The sequence below is a fragment of the Carassius auratus genome, unplaced genomic scaffold (assembly GCF_003368295.1).
Source record: "Carassius auratus strain Wakin unplaced genomic scaffold, ASM336829v1 scaf_tig00216980, whole genome shotgun sequence".
NCBI classification, from domain to species: domain Eukaryota; kingdom Metazoa; phylum Chordata; class Actinopteri; order Cypriniformes; family Cyprinidae; genus Carassius; species Carassius auratus.
The window spans coordinates 146734-166220 of record NW_020528832.1 but is presented as its reverse complement, the minus strand read 5'-3'; the positions used below and the strand labels follow the sequence as shown (position 1 = coordinate 166220).

At 38.4% G+C, this 19487-nt stretch overlaps 2 protein-coding genes across 3 annotated transcripts; one reads left to right on the top strand and one right to left on the bottom strand.

Annotated features, from left to right (window-relative positions):
- Nucleotides 1-699: 699 nt before the first annotated feature.
- LOC113099593 (tumor necrosis factor receptor superfamily member 5-like) lies at nt 700-8275 on the bottom strand. Its single transcript, XM_026264456.1, has 9 exons — nt 8184-8275; nt 8008-8110; nt 6768-6893; nt 6518-6673; nt 5884-5977; nt 4186-4271; nt 3987-4103; nt 3135-3242; nt 700-1165 (listed from the first exon to the last, which is right to left on the bottom strand). Exons 2-9 carry the CDS (start codon nt 8036-8038, stop codon nt 996-998), a joined length of 888 nt encoding a protein of 295 aa, XP_026120241.1. The 5' UTR covers nt 8039-8110; nt 8184-8275; the 3' UTR covers nt 700-995.
- A 255-nt stretch (nt 8276-8530) lies between these two features.
- Nucleotides 8531-19365, top strand: LOC113099592 (complement C1s subcomponent-like). 2 transcript variants are annotated; one of them, XM_026264455.1, is made up of 14 exons: nt 8531-8628; nt 8752-8900; nt 9480-9556; nt 12768-12970; nt 13201-13399; nt 15684-15864; nt 15994-16116; nt 16621-16811; nt 16911-17058; nt 17220-17335; nt 17690-17765; nt 18108-18233; nt 18312-18395; nt 18501-19365. In XM_026264455.1, exons 4-14 carry the CDS (start codon nt 12912-12914, stop codon nt 19253-19255), a joined length of 2058 nt encoding a protein of 685 aa, XP_026120240.1. In that variant the 5' UTR covers nt 8531-8628; nt 8752-8900; nt 9480-9556; nt 12768-12911; the 3' UTR covers nt 19256-19365. The 2 variants fall into 2 exon arrangements, with proteins under 2 accessions (XP_026120240.1, XP_026120239.1); XM_026264454.1 differs by lacking the exon at nt 9480-9556.
- Nucleotides 19366-19487: the final 122 nt, after the last annotated feature.

Genomic DNA, 19487 nt, shown 5'->3' with positions numbered 1-19487 from the left:
ATGGCACTCTATGACCCACATGAAACATTTTTCCATTTCAACAAGACCGTGTAAAATAAAATGCCGTCCTCCTTGCAATATCTTATTTTACCTCTAAGAGGCGATAATACCTTGGTAAAGTAATATTTAGCCATTTCAGCAGTAGAGAACAGGACAAGCTGAGAAACCCTGACGTCTCTGGCGAAGACAAAATAGTATTTCATATTTCTATGGTCTCTGGCATATTTGGTTTGCTCTGTGGTCAAGTACGTACTTCTGTCCAAGTGACTGTGGACATTGCTACTGAAACTGGACGAACTAACAGGTCTGTAAAGAGAAGTTCAAGTCCACGGTGTCAATTGCGACATCTTCTGGTGAGACCTGGTATGACACAATGGCAGTCTTCTTTATCATACTTAAAAAAAAAAAGCGTGAAGTGAAAGTGACATTCAGCCAAGTATGGTGACCCCGTACTTAGAATTCGTGCTCTGCATTTAACCCATCCAAAGTGCAAACACACACTGTGAACACACACCTGGAGCAGAGGCCAGCCATTTATGTGGCAGCGCCCAGGGAGCAGTTGGGGGTTCAATGCCTTGCTCAAGGGCACCTAAGTCTATTGCCATCCTGAGATTCAAACCCACAACCTTAGGGTTGGGAGTCAAACTCTTTAACCACTAGGCCACGACTTACCCACATACTTTTATACACAGCCATGGGATTATTCAAATACCAAATGTTTATTAAAACAAAATGAAACATCTGAAAAAACAGAATCTACAAGCATCTTAACTAAAGACAATATATTGTAACTACTACAAGAGAGACCATATTGTGTAACTTCAGTATCTGTTGTTGTCATTCATACAGGTTTTGTGAAAGGTAAATTCAATCATCCCCCCCCCCCCCAAAAAAAATAGTTATTTACACATTCTACCAGAACAGAAGTCAGGCAGTGGTAAAAAAATAACTCTTTATAGATAATTGTCCAGTTTATATAAGTTAATGTGCCAAAGTTAATCGTTCCATTCAGACTCCTGTGGCTCCGAGTGACAGTTCGAGTGGCACATGATGCTGTCTGTAAATTCATTTGCAGCAGCTGACAGGCAATATTTCTCTGACATTGTCATTGTTGGCATAAATCCATCACACTGAATGCTGCTGTCCATGTCTGAGTAATTTCCAACTGAGGGGAAAAAAAGAAAATGATTAATCAGTGATTGTATGGCTGACTAGTAATTTCCTACTGCTAATTTTTTTTTAAAAAAAAAAGGTTTTAATTATTGGACCAAAAACCTAATCCTTGTCATAAGTTAGTAACCGAGGTGTGTTATTTGATGTCAAGCTTTCCTTTGAAAACCTTGTTTCTAGCATTTGTAAAACCACATTATTCCATCCTATAAATATATCTAAATCATGACCTATGTCTCTAAATGTCAAATGCAGAAACATCAACTCATGCATTCATGACCTCAAGGCTAAATTATTATAATGCTTTATTGGGTAGTTGTTCTGCACACTTAATAAACAAACTCCAGCTGGTCTAAAATGCAGCAGCTTGAGTTCCTACTAGAACCATACTAGGTGTATGATTGTCGCTTTGGGTACGAGAGGTCCTGGGACCCGATGGTGGATCAGCACCTAGAGATGACCTCTACAGCCCTGAATGTAAGCAGAGACCATGTCAACTAGATGTGCCCCAGAGACAGATCCCCTGTGAAGACCTCATCACCTCGACAATTATTGCACAAGACCACAGGAACCAGGAAAGTCCTCTGCACAATTTGACCTGTGTTGCAGCCTGGAATTAAACCATGCCTAACTGGTTTCGTCTGGCCAAAGGAGAACTGGTTCCCTGACTGAGCCTGGTTTCTCTCAAGGTTTTTTTCTCCATTTCTGTCACCAATTGAGTTTTGGTTCCTTGCCACTGTTGCCTTTGCTTAGTTGTGGACTCTTGACTAATTTCTGACACTATTGAAAGAGAGCTGAACTGGATGATGACATCAATGAATCATCAGTGAACTGACTTTAGCTGGAAAAATGACTCTGTTATTGTGTTCTTGCATTATCGCCAAATTGTTCCCTGTTTGACACTGTAAAGCTGCTTTGACGCAACCAGTACTGTATAAAGTGCTGTACAAATAAGGTGACTTGACTTGATTGGCTAAACATCTCAATATATAATAATTTGTGCCTTTTTTGAACTAAAAAAATTCAAAACTCTTTATTAATATGAATTATGTTCACATATGCACAATTCAGCATGCATTGCCATCACAAGAATAAATCATATATTTGTAACTTTATTCAAATAGAAAAGTTGTTTTAAATTGTTATAGTAATATGATATTTGAAAATATTCCTGTTTTTTTTTGTAGATCAAACGATAGGTCTGTCTTAGCATTTCTGTTTCAAAAGCACTGAATGATAAAAAAAAAAAAAAAAAAAAAACAGTTTCTTGTAAATTTGTCTTAGAAGACTAGACCAGAAAAGCTGATTACTGTACAAACCAGAACTTCTACCTGTTGTCACAGTATGACTGGTTTTTACAACAGTATGTGATTCAGACCCCATGTTTACTACAGACATCAAAGATTGCATCGCCCCCACAAATTAAATAGCAGGAGAAGAGTGTGGGAGTCGTGGGAGGCCAAAACAGCTAAACCTTCTAGGTTATTTGACATGCAGTGTAAGACATCGTGTATGTGGTTTGTACCTTTCGTCTGTGAGCTGATAAGATCAGAAGAGGTCAGAGGAAACTTCGTAATGATTTATACACTGACGCAAAGCCGTAGTTGAAGTCATCATAAAATATGATATTGCTTATTTCGAAACTCTCCTGACTGTATTTAATCTGTACCGTGTGGATTCTAGAATGCTGTGTGAAGTTATCTGCAAGATTTCCAGGTCACAGCTTTAGAAATATTATAGATACAGATTAACTGCTGTTAAAAAATGCTTTCAGAAGCACCATCAACACTGTTATTGAACTGAACTGAATCAACACTGAGGTGAATAACAACACCACTGTCTTAAGTTAAGATGCTTATCGCGGAATTGAACTTTCAGAATTGATGAATCAAAACTGAACTGAAGTGACTGAGCTGAGAAATAGACCTGGGCTACATTCACACATACATAGTAAAACATGTTACCTAAATGTGTGAGCTGCTGATGCTCTGCATGTTTCTCCACATCACAGTCTGCAGGGTATTTCAGGATGTCTGGAGGAAGCACCGGCGAGATGTGGCTTAAAGAAATCTCTGAGGAAACAAAATGTCAGTTATGGCTCATAAATAAAACCACATTGCCTGTATGTTTCACATTTTTATAAATCTTTAGATTTGCATTTAATACATAAACTTGAATAATTAATTTGATAATCACTTAACCCTTAATGCATAACAATTGTTTGTGTGTGAGAAATGGATGTCATTTACAGGATTCTGTATTGTACTTCCAGCAACCATCAGATGTTTCTGATGATTTTTAACAGTTTATTGTGAAGTTGACGCCACACTGATACATGTGTGTGAGCTTGTGTATAGACCTGAAAGGATGTGGTTTACCAGCAGGAGTTTAATCTTAAGCATCTTGTGCACTAAGCAGTAAGTTATTTACAAAGCCTACAGCAAAGCACGTATCACTGTTGCTGATGCTGGAAATCAGTGACGGCAGCAGATGTGTTATCTTAAATATCAAAAGATTTCAGAGCAGTTTATCCCTCAGTGACCTGCATAGGCATTTTATGTGTGGGTAACCATATGCACATGCATCTATGTCCGTACTATTAGCGACAGAGTTCTGGTTTGGTTTCCCATCAATCAAACTTGTGTTATTGCTAAATGACCCTTTTATGTACGTCAGTGCAAAATTTTGCTCGCCCATCATCAAGGACAGTTACAGTCAATCTAGAACTATAACCTACAGATCTGATGAAGCCAGCTTGACTTATTTGACCACTCAGCAGAAATGCTTGCGAACAGTATTACAGTACATCTACTTACCTAATCTTTTTGACTGACGTTTGTTTCTCCAATAAATTATAAACAGGATCAGAAATAAAATCAGGGCGGTAATCACGAACCCTGCCCACAGACTAGCAGGTAACAACCAAGAACAAGCTGAAATAAAGGACATAAAGTGAGTTTACATGGTGACGTTATCTATAAAATGAGTTTTTCCAGTAGAGGTATAGAGACTTACATGTGGTACATGGTTTAAAATTTCCACACACAACGTCTGATTTGCTAGTCCCAGGAACTTTCACATCTCGACCCAAGTCATCGCAACTGTAAAATGACAGATTAGGCAAATGATTTCAGAGGGGAAACTGCGTCAAGTTTTATTTCTATTGAGCTAAGCAAAATTACATGGAAACTATTTATTATAGTGTGTGATTTTAGTCTCTGAGTGTCTTGCTTTGTGTATGTGTAGAAATAATGTATGTGAATGTCAGAGAGAGTTTAAGAAAGGAAGCGATACCCACCCACTCTCTTACACAGTGTGCGTCTACACTTTTATTGGAAGCAAATTAATGTGGTCTTATTTTGTGTAGGAGAATGACATAAAACACATTTACGTAAAACCTGTAATGGTTATGCATAAAACCTTTGCATTCCTCCTCTGTATTTTGTTTAAATCAGGTGAAAAAGAAAAGGCATTATACGTCTAAAAAGAAAAAGATATTACTTGTAGAGAAAAAGTTAAGCAGAAGGCAAGACATCTTTGGTTGTGTAATTTGGAATTAATCATTCATGTAAGCCAGAAGCTTGTGATAGTTTCACAAGAGATCATTTCTATTTAAAGGGGTCATATGATGAGATTTCAATTTTTCCTTTCTCCTTGGAGTGTCACAAGCTCTTGGTGCATGAAGAGGATCTGTAAAGTTACAAAGACTAAAATCTCAAATCCAAAGAGATATTCTTTGTAAAAGTTAAGAGTCAACCATGGCTACCTGAAATGGCTCGTTCTCACACGCCCCCACGTCTATATCATGACGTGGGAAGATTTGCATAATGCCACCCAAATGTTCACACAAAGAAAGAAGGCATAACTTTTTCTGTTACCACCTGCGCCATGTTCTAGAGACCTTTGTGTCGTTGTTAAAGAAAAACTACTTTGTTCGGCCTTCCAAAAGAGGACACAACTAGAAATCAGTGGTTAAGTTGTATGTACAGTACAACACTGTTCCAGAACAGTCCAACCCAAATATTCAGACGTGTGCAGCGCATTTTACGGTATTTTACTGTGAGAGTGGCCTACAATGCCAGTGTCTATTTCTATAAAGTGGGGCAATAACAATTTTGCCAGGACAGTCTGGTGCTTCTGACTCACAGTCCGTCTGTTTACATATTTAAATAGTTTGCTACTGATGATTCAAACACGAGTTTTGAACAGTGTAGAGTAGTGTTTGTTGTTCGTAATTTCTCCGCTCACAAATGCAGACATGGTTTTATGTTTATGCAGCATGATACACAATGTGTAAAAACACAGTAAAAGTCATTATAATTAGTAATTATGTCCCCACTGGATGGAACAAATGCCTCATTTGTAATGGGTTTTATTGGTTTTGTCTCGTCGTGCCAGGAGACGGCATCACAGTATGGTAAGGGCATAACATTTCCATCACAGGCTTGAGGTATTCGGCCAATCAAAACGCACTACTAGATAGCTGGCCAATCGGCGTACACCTCAGTTTTCAGAACAATGAGCTTTGTAAGAATCTATGCTTTACATAAAGGCACGGCATAGAGGAGCAACAATAATATACATTAATTGGAAAATAATGTGTTTTTTAAAACTTAAATTGCATAACATGGGTTTGGGATTCTGTGAATTTGTGATAAGTCAATCTGTCAGTTGTGAAATTGCAATTTATGCATGCATAACACTGACTCTCACCTTGTATGATTTTTGCAGCTGGAAAAGTAGTCCTGCACATCGCTGTAGGTTCCTTCTGGGCAGGGTCTGCACACAGTGTCTTTCAAGTGCGTATCTGCAACACAGCTTCAGTTATTCTTCAGTCCTCCTGCCACATATTATACTCTAAACAGGAAGCCCTCCAAACCATTGCAGATCTTCTAACAGGTATATCCAAGCTTTAATGTAAACTCAACTGATTTATTTTTCACCTGTCAATAAGTTTGTCACTGTGGACATTGAGAGAAATTGTAGTGTTATGTTCACATGGTCTTTGACAAGAGTGAATTTAGATTAATTGTCCCTTCTCAGAGTATTTGAACATATATATAGATGCATTAAAGAAGTTCCAAAGGGACTCGTGATTATATATTTATGCATTTAGTAGACGTTTTTATCCAAAGAGACTTACAGTGCACACTAACATGTGTTCCCTGGGAATTGAACTCACAACCTTGTGCTGCTAACGCAATGCTCTACCACTTGAGCCACAGGAACACTATGGCACTACTGCTATCTACTCTATATCAGTAGATATCTACATATTTGGAGGTACACTAAGGCATCAAACATTCTGAAAACCTCTTCACCACATAAGCAAAGGTTGATTACTTACGATGAAAGTCAACTCCCTTCCCTGGAGGACACATGGAGACCGGACTGCAGTAATCGCAGTGGGATTCACTAATGTGTGTACAGAAGTATCCTGGCTTACACCTGCACTCTGTGTTTTTGTCTGCCTCACACTCCTTTACCATCTCCATATTGCTGGCTGTCAGACACATACACAAACATTAGACTACTTGTCGAAAAAGACACGTGGCATTATTAGAAATAATAACCAGAGTGAGTGAATGTGAAATTACTGCTGGAACACTCCCTGCAGGCTCGACACTGGCTCATTTGGTTTTCCTGATCAATAAATGTTCGCCGTGGGCAGATTTGACACACTATATCCGATGTGGCATTACATCTGGCAAGCATATATTTTCCTGAGAAAGAAAGAGAGCTTAGTTTTTGCTTAAGACTCCGCAATCACAATAAAAAGTTAGTATTTGTGACCCATGTATTAAAAGCACATGAAAATAGTCATTTCTAGACAGAAGTTGCTTGCATATGACCTAAAACAATTAAAAATAAAACTCCTACCATGGATGCACAGCGACTCTTTTGGAATACGTGTCATTGTTTTTTTGTTTTTTTTGTGCATTAGTCAATTCTATTGTAAGTTGGTAAGTGTCACTAACAAATTGAATGTAAATTAACTCAAAATCATTTCACATTAAAATACTGCAGTAAAGAGAAGTGTCTGTTTGCCCATACAATGAAATTCAGTGGAGCTGAAAACAATGGATTTGACTTGCAAAAACACAGTAAAACATTATTTAAAATGTCTTCTTTTGTGTTCTCTAGAGGAAAGAATGAGACTTCTTCAGAACAAAATGAAAGTGAGTAAGTGATGAATTTTTTCTGACACGGTTTAAATTTGTGTCATATTTTATTACCATTTTCTAAACTATAGAGTATAAACCGTGACAATGTGTGAAATGTTGAAGGTGTCTTGGAAAATCTTGGTTTGACTGTAATGTTATGCATACATTAGTCCACCTGATAAGTCATTATTTTAAACTGATACAGAATATCCTGTGTTATGTTAGTGTGTGATTTCCAGGAACCATGAAAAACTTAGCAGGGTTACAGTACAGGATTTCCTTGGTACACCATGTCTAGAGACCTGATTTTTCCTTGATGGAAACAATGGGATAAGTAAATATAATACCCTGTGTCTTACAGTCAATTGTATACAAGCTATGGCTCTATATTGGCACAGAACAAAGGAGAACTGAATGTAAATTAACTTCAAATAATATCGCTGTAAAAGATAGCAGTAATAAAAACTAGATCAGTCCTGGTCGTTCTCTCACACACAGATATCAAAACTGCTTTAATAATGTTGCCAGAAGTTGAAACAGAAACCTTATTTTGAACAGCAATAAGTGATACAATATGTAAAACAGGATTAATAGATTCTAATATTAAATACAGCAAACATTCCCAGTATATATTTGCAGTAAATATCAATATATAATGATATGGAAATCTCACCTTTTGGACATTTGCATTTCAGTTCTCCCATCTTTGTTGTCTTGATTCGGTCCGTTCAGTGTGATAACTTTACAGTCATATGAAGTCTGTTGACTTGTTCAACCTTTAACACAAATTACGGAAGTGATTGATCTGTTAAGTTACCAAGGAACTGGTGATTATTTTGTCATGCTGACCGTGCTATTGCGTCAATTGTCTTCTTTTCTTTTCTGTCTGTCTGTCACACTTGCTTGCTCTTTCTCTCTAACTGTCTCAGTAGAACCACTGCAGGTAAGGGAATATTTTTTTTTCTTTTCTTCCTGTAACGTTTTTACTTCGCCCACTCTTAACCCCCTCTGTCACTTTTTTTCTGCCCTCTGCGCTGGAAAGCCCCACTACCTCTATCCACCCTCTGCACTGCTTGCATTCTCTTTTCTTCCTTCCTGTTCATGCAGTAATAAAAACCCTGAGGCATGAACGTTAATATGAGACCTGTTTACTGAGAATTTCTTGTGTAGCTGTCAGCATTATCGAGGGCATCCAAACTAAAACAGCTCCTTCAAATACTGTTAGGCTGTCATACGTTTGAGACAATGAGGGAGTTCTGTACTTGTAAAACTAAGTTTTACACCAACGGTAAAGGTGAGGAAAAAGTGTATTATGTTAGCAAAAACTACTGCTATGAAGTGTTTCAAACCTTTACATTTAATTCTTTTTTTTTTACATTTCTGATTAATAGCATCACTCTTAATTGTTTCTGAATAGGGGCAGGAATGTTTTAGCAAAATGTATCTGCAAATATCTTTTGTTACCTGCTCTGAATCACACGTTGTGAGCTAAACGTCAGAGAAAAAAAGTGAGGTCTGACTTCAAAAGCCACAGACACTTTTGTGGAAGACTGCAATACCATCACGGTGAGAATGTGTGTGTGTGTTTGTTCCTACTCTTTTCCTCATTTGGTCAGAGCTGTTAACACTGTAGTTTCGTATCTGTACTGTAATCTCTAATGTCAGCTGTGCTGTGGCACACAGAACCTTCTTCAAACCAACATGTAATATTTTACTCTGTAGTTTATGGAAAAAAGCTCTTTCCTCCCAATATTTATCTAATTTCCAACCAATAGCTATAATAAAATATGCTTTCGTTAGAACAGACACTTAATAAAAACACATACTGTATATGTTTAGGTGTTTCAATCACCCTTGTGATGTAAATAAACATCTAATCTTTTTATAGCTTTTAATAGCTTTTCTGTGATATATACACACGTAATTGACATGACTTTTTAAGTTAACTTTGTATTATTTTTTTGACCCACAATTATTAGAAACATTATAAACATTAAGATTAAATAAATTAGAAACATTAAACGATGGCAGTCAAAACAATCAAATAATTGTGATTTAGGCCTTTCTCATGATTTCCAACTAGCCTTTAGAAAGGAAATTAAAATTGTAACAATGTAAAATTCAGACATTTTATTTTTATTTTAGCACACTTTGAGGGCCCCTGGATCCCAGCTAAAAATAAAAGCAAACCTTCACATTCAGGATCTACAACAATGACAGAAGTAGGATTCATGGCCTGGACAAGAGATTTATTTCTGTAACAGTGAACTTCCTTTGTTTTGTGTTAAATAAAGCCATGAGCACTTTCTGTTTTACTTCCTTTGTGTGGTGTCATTTGGCTTGCTTAGCTCAGATGTAGACTAAGTAATTCGCATTATTTGTGGATTTTATGGTCATGTAATATAGTTGGTAAATGTACTTTTGCATTGAGTAAAATTTACTGTTGCATGAGTAAATTTTAAGTGTAATGTGTATGTACATCAATGTTTTTTGTAAAACTACACAACAGAAAACACAAATAGAACTAAGCAGTTGTATTACACCACTGTATTTTACATAGTTTACTAGTAACTGCCTGTAAAATGACTTGAGTGGTTGTTAGGGTAAATGGTTGTTGGAAAACTTTCAAAAAACAGTGCAGATAACTTGTTCTTCCTCTTTGCCCACATCTCTAAACCTGCTCTCTGTATGGAAGCCCATTTCCGCCACTTAAAAAAAAGGTAATTGCTACTTTTTATCTCACAATTCAGACTTTTTTTCTCTTTACAAAAAAAGTCACAATTTAGAGATTTAAACATTTAAACTCACAATTCTCAGGAAAAAAGTCAGTATTTCGTGTTTAAATCTCTAATTTGCAACTTTTTTTCTCTTTATAACAGGCAATTGCAAGTTATTAAGTCAGAATTGTGAGATATAAACTCAATAGCCAAAAATTATCTAATTTTATTTTATGGCAAAAATGATTAGGATATTAAGTAAAGTGCGGAGCCTCGCACATGACATGCAGGAAAAAATAGTAGGGTAAATCGTGTGCACGATTTACTAATTTATTCCCTCAATGTACTAAAACGTGCACACGATTACTATTGTGTTCCATCGATTTACTATTTCGTTCACTCGATTTATAAATTGTGTGCACAATTTACTTATTTGTTCCCTCGATTTGCTAAATCGTGTGCACAATTTACCAAATCGAGGGAACGCAATAGTAAATTGAGGGAACGCAATAGTAAATCGATGGAACGCAATAGTAATTGTGTGCACGTTTTAGTACACTGAGGGAATAAATTAGTAAATCATGCGCACAATTTTCTTTTCTTTTTTTTTTTTCATGTCATGTGCAGCGCTCTGTAGTAAAGATCATGTTCCACGAAGATATATTGTCAAATTTCCTGCCGTGAATATATCAAAACCAAATTTTTGTAATTTAGTAATATACATTACCTACTAAGAACATTGCTAAAGGTGATTTTCTCAGTATTTAGATTTTTTTTGCACCCTCAGATTCCAGATATTGAAATAGTTGTATCTTGGTCAAATATTGTCTTATTTAGGGGAGACCGGGGATGGTTGTAACACTTTTTTCTTCAACGCCTAAAATTACCTTTTTCTTTTGGCTACAAGTCTAAAACTTCTAGGCAAAGTACCCACATGTTTATACTACAAATGGAAACAATTTAAATGTATTCAACTATATCACAGACTTTGTGAGATGATGAAAAATACAAGGTGGTCCTTTGTTACAACCTACCCCACTACTGGGGACTTATGAGGACATAACCCATGTCCCCATTTTTCAAAACACTTATAAATCACACAGAAAGAGTTTTTTTGAGAAAGTAAAAATGCACAAAGTTTCCTGTGAGGGTTAGGGTTAGGTGTAGGGTTGGTGAAGGGCCATAGAATATACAGTTTGCACAGTATAAAAACCAATACACCTATGGGATGTCCCCGCTTTTCACAAAATGTGTGTGTGTGTGTTTGTGTGTATGTGAGCAAATTAACAGACGTATGTTTATCCCCACTCCAGAGAATGAACAAATGAAATGCATTCTTTACCAGTCACAAGTTCTAGTAATTCTGTAGAATTGTTAAAATCACAAAAATGTTCTTGGTTGTATGTAAGGGGATGGTTGTAACACTTTCAAAACACGTGTTACAACCTACCCCTTCACTGTCACCCATTGTTTAGCAAGCTGTATTAGCATGGTGCTTTGAAATTGGCAGAAGGTTGATACACCATTCTTTACTAGAGAAACTACAGTTTGATCTGATATAACTCATACAACATTATCTACAACGGTAGAAGTACTAAACAAAATATTATCTTGTTAATTTTTTTTACTTTCTGACCTCAGAATTAGATTTTCTGCTGTAGCTTAAGGAGAGATAGCAACACAGACTGGAAAACCTCCATGTGGGATTGTAAAGGAAGCCTGATGAAACTGAAATTGTCACATGACTCCTATCTTGCCCCTGATTCATGGAATTGGTAGTGTTACAACTCTCCCCGTGTTACAACCATCCCCGGTCTCCCCCTATTAAGATGCTGTATAAATCGTAATTTTGACAAATGGACCCTTATGACTGGTTTTGTGGTCCAGGGTCACATATCAGTCTTTTTTCATTTTATAACTCACAAAAAGTTTATATCTAACCATTCTGAAAAAAATCTAACCATTTTCTTTGAAAAAAGTTAAAAAAAAAAATAAAAAAAAATATTCAGTGGCGGAAACGGGCTTCCATACCTTCGCACTCTCTCCCTTTCCCATTTGATCTATTCGACTCTTTAATATTCTTCTTTAATGTCTCCACCCCTAACTTTCTCTCCTTTTCATTTCTGACACCAGGATGCGTATTTACTCTCTGTCTAGGTCTTCAACCCTGCCCCTGGGGACTCACTGTCCTGTAAAGTTTTTTTCAAACCTGCTTCAGCACACCTGACCTCTGACTTTTCAAGTGATCCTTTAGACCTTGTTTAGCTGGGTCAGGTCTGTTTGGTTAGGGCTGGAGCTGAACTCTGCAGGAAAGTGGGTCCCCTGCTTGAAGACATTTTCAGCAGTTTCAGCGTTCTACTCTAACTAATATATTTTTGGATTATGTTGTAAACGGTGCATAAGCTGTCAGTTAACTAAAATAGTCTTCATATTCGTAAAAGATGCTGACTTTTACATTTAAAGAAAAATCAACTAAAATAACAATAGTATACATCAATTTTAAAGAATAAAAATCTAAAATAATATAAAAAAAATTAAATAGCATATAAAGATTATAAAATAGCTAATCATCTTTTACGGCAGTGACATAAACTAGTTCCTAAATACTTTTTGGGCCACTGTACATAATGATCTTATGTATTTAAATGACTAAATAGCATTGAAACTTTAAATTAATGTATAATTAATATTAATATGCTGGATATGCCCACAACAGTCTTTCTGGAGAAGCCATGTCAGCCCTCCAGTTCACGTCAGTTCAGAGTGAACGCCCACTGACAGATGTTGGGAAACACTTCGTTTAAGTATGTTGACTGTTTTTAGGGGAAAAGAGGGCTGGACATGATGATGCACACAGAGCATGAAAGTGAAAGTGCAGAAGGAGAGAGCTTTAACACTTCTCAACATGATCGTTTTTTGGTATGTAATTCTCTAATCTTTCCAAATATTGCATGGATTATAAAATAAATTAAGTTTGTTTTTAATATTGATTGTCATTTTCTATCAATCTCTCTCTCTCTGTATGCTTCTTTTGGTTTTGTTCTTTATGTCTATCTCTATCTTTTCTATACTTTGCTAATTTCTGACTTACTATTTTCACCCTTGTTTTCTAATATGGTTTTTTTCTGACTTGTCCGTTCCCTGTCCAGTGTTATTGTCCTTCTCTTTCCTGTGTGTGGGTCCGTGCTGTCAACTGGATGGGTACAATCACCTGGACATCCACGAGGGTATGATCCCTATTCCAACCTGACTTGGAAAAAGTGTGCTTCAACCGGTCACAAAATCACAGTCACTCTCATACATCTGGACCTAGAAGAAAGCTTTGAGTGTGAGGATGATGCCTTGAAGGTATTTGTGTTTGAGAGAGGTTTTTTTTTTAAGTGCTAATTTTATCTCTGTGCACTTAGAAGTGCAGTTTTATGTTAAAGGAATAGTTTACCCAAAAATGAAAAGTTGATAAAAAATTACCCTTGGGCCGACCAAAATGTAGATGAGTTTGTTTCTTCATTGGAACAGATCTGGAGAAATTTTGCATTACATCACTCTCTCACCAGTGGATCCTCTGCATCAAATGGGTGCCGTTAGAATAAGAGTCCAAACAACTGATAAAAACATTGCAACCCAGACAGCAAGCAGTTTCGGCCCAGATCTGGCCCATATCCGGCCTGCATAGATTTCACGCGGGCCAGATGTGGGCCGGATTTGTGCCGAAACTGCTTGCTGTCTGGGAATAATACACATGTAATCAACAAGAATCCTGCCCATCAATTATCATCCTGTGTATCAAAAAGCTGCATGTTTCTAATAATTTATTTATCATTAAAGCGTTACATTTTTTTTACCGTTGCTTCTGGCCAAAATATGAGCCCATAATCCTTAATAACACTTCCCCAAGTGAAGATGTCCCCTGTTGTCCTCTCACATCAAAATCCACTGACATATTTCTCAACAACCATTTTGGACCATTTTTGTTTGTACATGGTGCTTGATCTGTGCATATTTCTTTCCTGATTCAGACAAGATTACTTTTTCACTGGAGAAGGTAATATAATGGATAGAGGATTCATATTTTAGTTAAAGCAATGTGTAACAATATGCAAATCTCCATATTCATCGGGAAGAAGGAGGCGGGAACCGGCGCACAATCAAAACTCATTTTAATAATCACAAAGTAAATACAAAACGTCGCACCAGTCCCTCACGGCCGACTGGTGCGCATAAATAAAAAGCAAACATAAAATAATATCCCAGGCCTGGTCCTCTCTCGTCCTTCACGGTCGTCACTCCAGTTTTATATCCTTCCATCTCCTACGTGGGACTCAAGACCGGCGGTGGGGCGCAGGTGTAGCTCATCTCCAATCACTACACCTGGCCTCACTCCTCGTTCCCACGCCTCTCGGCCCCGCCCCACTCGCTACATACCCCCATCGCCCCTCGCAGGCCGGGGGGTACCCTCGAGACTGCGCTCTACTCCCCCCCCCCCCCCTTCCCTCCGGGGGGGGACCGCTCACGGGGACCTGCAGGAACCTGGGGGTAGGACAGACGAGGCGAGAGAAAAGGAGATGGAAGGAGGAGCGACAAGGAGGAGAGAGGGGAGAGAGAAAAATAAAATAAAATCCGGTTCCCAGACGCACTGCTGCTCGGCCCTCCACCAGCTGGGTGATCTCCTCCGCGGTGCCCGGCGGTGGCACTGGACGGCCCTCGGCGGACGGCGCGACACTCCTCCGCCGCCCGATGGACGGCGACGGCTCCTCCGGTTTTGGGCAGCCGGCAGGAGTCCCCCGTTCCCTGCCACTCCGGATTCCTTCGCGGAGGCGGCAGGCTCCGGCCCCCTGGCGAACGGCGCCGACTCCTCCGCTCCCTCACGGACGGCAGCCGCCCCTCCATATCGTGGGCGGTCAGCAGCGAGCTCGCCCGTCCCCGGCAACTCGCTCCAGCCCACCGCCTCGAGCGTCCCTGGCGGCACATACCTCGCCAGCTCGAGGGCACCGCGGATTCACCACAGTGGCGAGGGATCTTCAGCAGCGCGTCCCTCCTTCTCCCGGGTTTCGGCACCACTGTAACAATATGCAAATCTCCATATTCATCGGGAAGAAGGAGGCGGGAACCGGCGCACAATCAAAACTCATTTTAATAATCACAAAGTAAATACAAAACGTCGCACCAGTCCCTCACGGCCGACTGGTGCGCATAAATAAAAAGCAAACATAAAATAATATCCCAGGCCTGGTCCTCTCTCGTCCTTCACGGTCGTCACTCCAGTTTTATATCCTTCCATCTCCTACGTGGGACTCAAGACCGGCGGTGGGGCGCAGGTGTAGCTCATCTCCAATCACTACACCTGGCCTCACTCCTCGTTCCCACGCCTCTCGGCCCCGCCCCACTCGCTACACAATGGTTTAAGGTTAAAAACATCTTGATGGGTTCTTTATTTGAGTGATGTAATGCTACATTTTTCCAAATCTGTTCTAATGAAGAAACAAACATCTACGCCTTGGGTTGAGTACATTTTGGGACTTACTATTCCTTTAAAGAGAGTTTTTGTGTCACAATAAGATCTACTAAAGTGTATATATTTTAAACAAATGATTGAGATTTTGTGTAGTGTAAGTAAAAAAAAAAATGTGTCCAGTTATTTGCAGATGAGGTGCTTCTTTTCAATCTGTGTGGACGCAAGTCCATGAAGGAGCTGCAGTCGTCTGTCAATCCTTTCCTCCACTCTTCCCCTGGTGGTTGTCTCTCTGTTTCATTTCTCACAGACTACTCAAACACTGAGAGACACACTGGATTTCGAGGCTTTTACACCATTAAGGGTGAGTAATAAATGATAAGTAATACATTGACTACTGGGCAGAAAGCATATGAGATTATTTCTGGTCCACAGAGTCTGTTATTGGTTATTGCTGAGCTAAGTTTTAACCTCAAATCCTGCTGACTTATAGATGTTGATGAGTGTAAGGACCCTGAAAATGAGTGCACCCAACTCTGCAATAACTACATTGGAGGTTATCGCTGTTTCTGCAGACCAGGTTACACCCTTGACTCTGATAAGCACACCTGCCAAGGTAATGTATGGCTGTGGTTGAATGAGATTTTGGCTGTCTTGTTGATTTATTGCAATTAATTATGAAAGGAATACAGTCAACCAGTCATTATTAAAAATAATTTGTTTGGCTCAAGTGGTAGAGCATTGTATTAGTGGCACAAGGTGATGGGTTCAATTCCCAGAAACACATGTTAGGTAAAACATGTTAGCCTGAATGCACTGTGAATCGCTTTGGATTAAAAAAATAAATAAAAATTAATTAATAAAATCTTAAGAGGGGAACCAGTGGCAAATAAGCCTTCAAGGTTTTGATGCCATGGCTGCAGTACTCAATTGCCTTCAAGTTTTTGACAATCCACACAAGACATGTTTTTGAAATCTACGTCTTCAAATTAGTTATGCAATATAAGTCTTTATTTGACATACGTAATTAAGTTGATTATTTTTTTATTTAGTTGACAGACCTAATTTATACATAATCCCTAAAGCAGTGAGACAGTTTTGTTTTCTCTCTGTGTGTCAGTTAGCTGCAGTGAAGATCACACAGGCGCTCAAGAAGGTGTGCTGATGTCACCTGACTGGCCCGAGCCGTACCCCGAAAACTCTGTGTGTTCTTACACTCTGGCTGTAGAAGAAGGTCTGCAGTTTGAGCTTACATTTGTGGGGGTATTTGACGTTGAGAAGGAGAATGGACAGTGCATCGACTCATTAACTGTATGCAACATGTTTAATACAAGATTTGAACCACTTGAACTCTTTCTCTTTGTATTTCTCGTCATTGACATCTTCTCTTTCTCTATTCAATCCATCTAGATAAAACCCCTCTATGGTGCCGTTCAGACATTTTGTGGAAGGGATGTCCCTCCGTCCCTCCTCACAAGGTCACAACGTGTTGAAATTATCTTCAGGACCGACCACAAAGGAGCAAACCGAGGGTTTAGCCTTAGTTACAAAACGAGAGGTGTGCTTGTTGCCAGCCCATCCTTAACACTAAACAAGGATAAACTGCATGTTCAGAATTGGTTGGACAACATATTCTGAGACTCTTCCATAAAAAAAACTTATTTTGATGTATCACTAATCTGAATATTGCTGGGTGTCTGTTTATTTGCTTTTTTACAGGGATGAAATGTACTGGACCTGTGACACCAAAATCTAGTCTGAACCCGCAGCATGCTGAATATCCCACTGGTTACAAAGTTACAGTGAAATGTGACAAAGGATATGTATTAAAATCAGTAAGTAGATCAGGCTGATAGATTTGACCTTGTAAGGCTGAAGGGCCACGGATTAAAGTTATGGGTTTGCTGAGAAACATTTTAGAAAATGTACAAAAGTAATGTAATATTAGTAAATAAAGTCTCATGAAATAGAATTCAATTACATTTATAATATTTAATAGAATATTATTATATGAAGAAATTATAAATGAAAATAATTACTGAATTGTATATTGCTTTAAAATTTGTATAGTGTGTTTTTGCTGTTAGATGACATCAGTCGGCATGATATATCAGCATGTACTTTAGTTTATGAGTCAACCCCCTATTTTTAATCATTGAAACTCACACTTAGCATGAAATGTTCCATAGCATGAATCAGCTGAGGATGAGTATGAAGCCACATGCCAGAAGAATGGACAGTGGAGTCCTGTTATCCCCTGTGAACGTGAGAAAATGTCTTCTTTTAATACCTTCTTGTCTTGATTCCTGAACAATTAGCTTTTTTTTTATAGACATAGGCTAATTATTTATTATACCTGACCATTTTTCTCCCTCTCTCTAATCTTTAGAATTAAATAGGCTGTTATATACAGTAAATGATGTGATGCGATGTTACAAGCTCACAAAACTTAGCATAGACTTGTGGCATACAACTGGATGCACACCCAAAGTACAATGCCCAGAAAATATTTGGAAGCTCAGTAGGTTTGGAGACCCATCCGAAATGCAGGAAGCTGAAAATGTTTATGTGTCATAAAAAAAGCACTTGTTTTGTTTTCCTCCTTAGCTGTGGATTGCGGCATTCCAGAGCTTCCTGAATTAATGGAGCTATCAGAAAAAGAGCCGTCAACAACTTATCTGAACCAGATCAGTCTTAAGTGTGAAAATGAATATTATCAACTGGATAAAAATGGTGAGATGTGTATGGTTTATGTGAACTATGATGTAATGTTTACCAAAATATTAATTTCCCTATCTTCGCTTTCCTCAGGTAATTTGACCTGTAATGCTGATGGTAACTGGGTGTCTGAGAGTGGTCAAAAATTAACAGATTATTTGCCTAAATGTGAACCAGGTATTCTTTCATTCTGAATACACCTATAAAGTATAAACCCATATACTCTATCTTCCATATCTCTTTTTCATGCATTTCTTATTTCTCTCTCTCTTTCTCTTTTAGTATGTGGAATTAATACAGATGCCTTTTTTGGTGGAAGAGTCTATGGTGGGAAGCCAGCATTAATTAAACAGATTCCCTGGCAGCTCTTTCATAAGAAAAGTCCCAGAGGTGGTGCATCTTTAATCAGTGATTACTGGGCTCTAACAGCAGCTCATGTAGTGGATGGATACGAAACGACCACCATGAATTGGTTAGGGGCAATAGTTGATGGTAAAAGCCAAAACCCAGTCTCTATGGAAACTGAGAAGATCATAATTCACCCAAATTATCAAAAAGTTGGTAGAGATTCTCCATCTAACTATGATAATGATATTGCACTCATCAAAATGTCTGCCAGGGTGCCTATAGGTCCACACATAAGGCCAGTGTGTCTCCCAGAGAAAGCAAATGAACCTGTGAAGGAGGGCACAATCTCAGGTTTTGGAAGAATTAAAGACGAAAAAAGTAGTAGATATCTGCTTTATGGACATGTCCAGATACATCCACTTGGTGAATGTCATTCAGAGGGTTTGCCTGTCACCGATAACATGATCTGTGCTGGAGGAGACGAAGTAGACAGTTGTCAAGGGGACAGTGGAGGCCCTTTGTTTTCTCCTGTTCTGGGCTATGGGTCTCCAGACAAGCCTTATCGTCTTACAGGCATTGTTTCATGGGGTCCTCTTGGATGTGGGAATAAAAACCTTAAGGGCTTCTATACTAAAGTCCAGAATTACCTGGATTGGATCAAGGAAACCATTGAAAAAAACTCAAAATAATATACACCTACATCAGTGGTTAACTGTAATACACACCAATAAAGTTACTCTATTTTCATGAATAATTCAGAACTTTGAAACTTTTATATTTCTTTTATACTCACCAATAAAACCACTTTCACATATAAGGAATTTCAGCCTCTTATTTCCTATTTTATATCAAATGTTCTATTTTTGTCTAATGTTAACAACATTACACTAATTTCAAAGGTAATCCAGCAGGTAAAGTGCT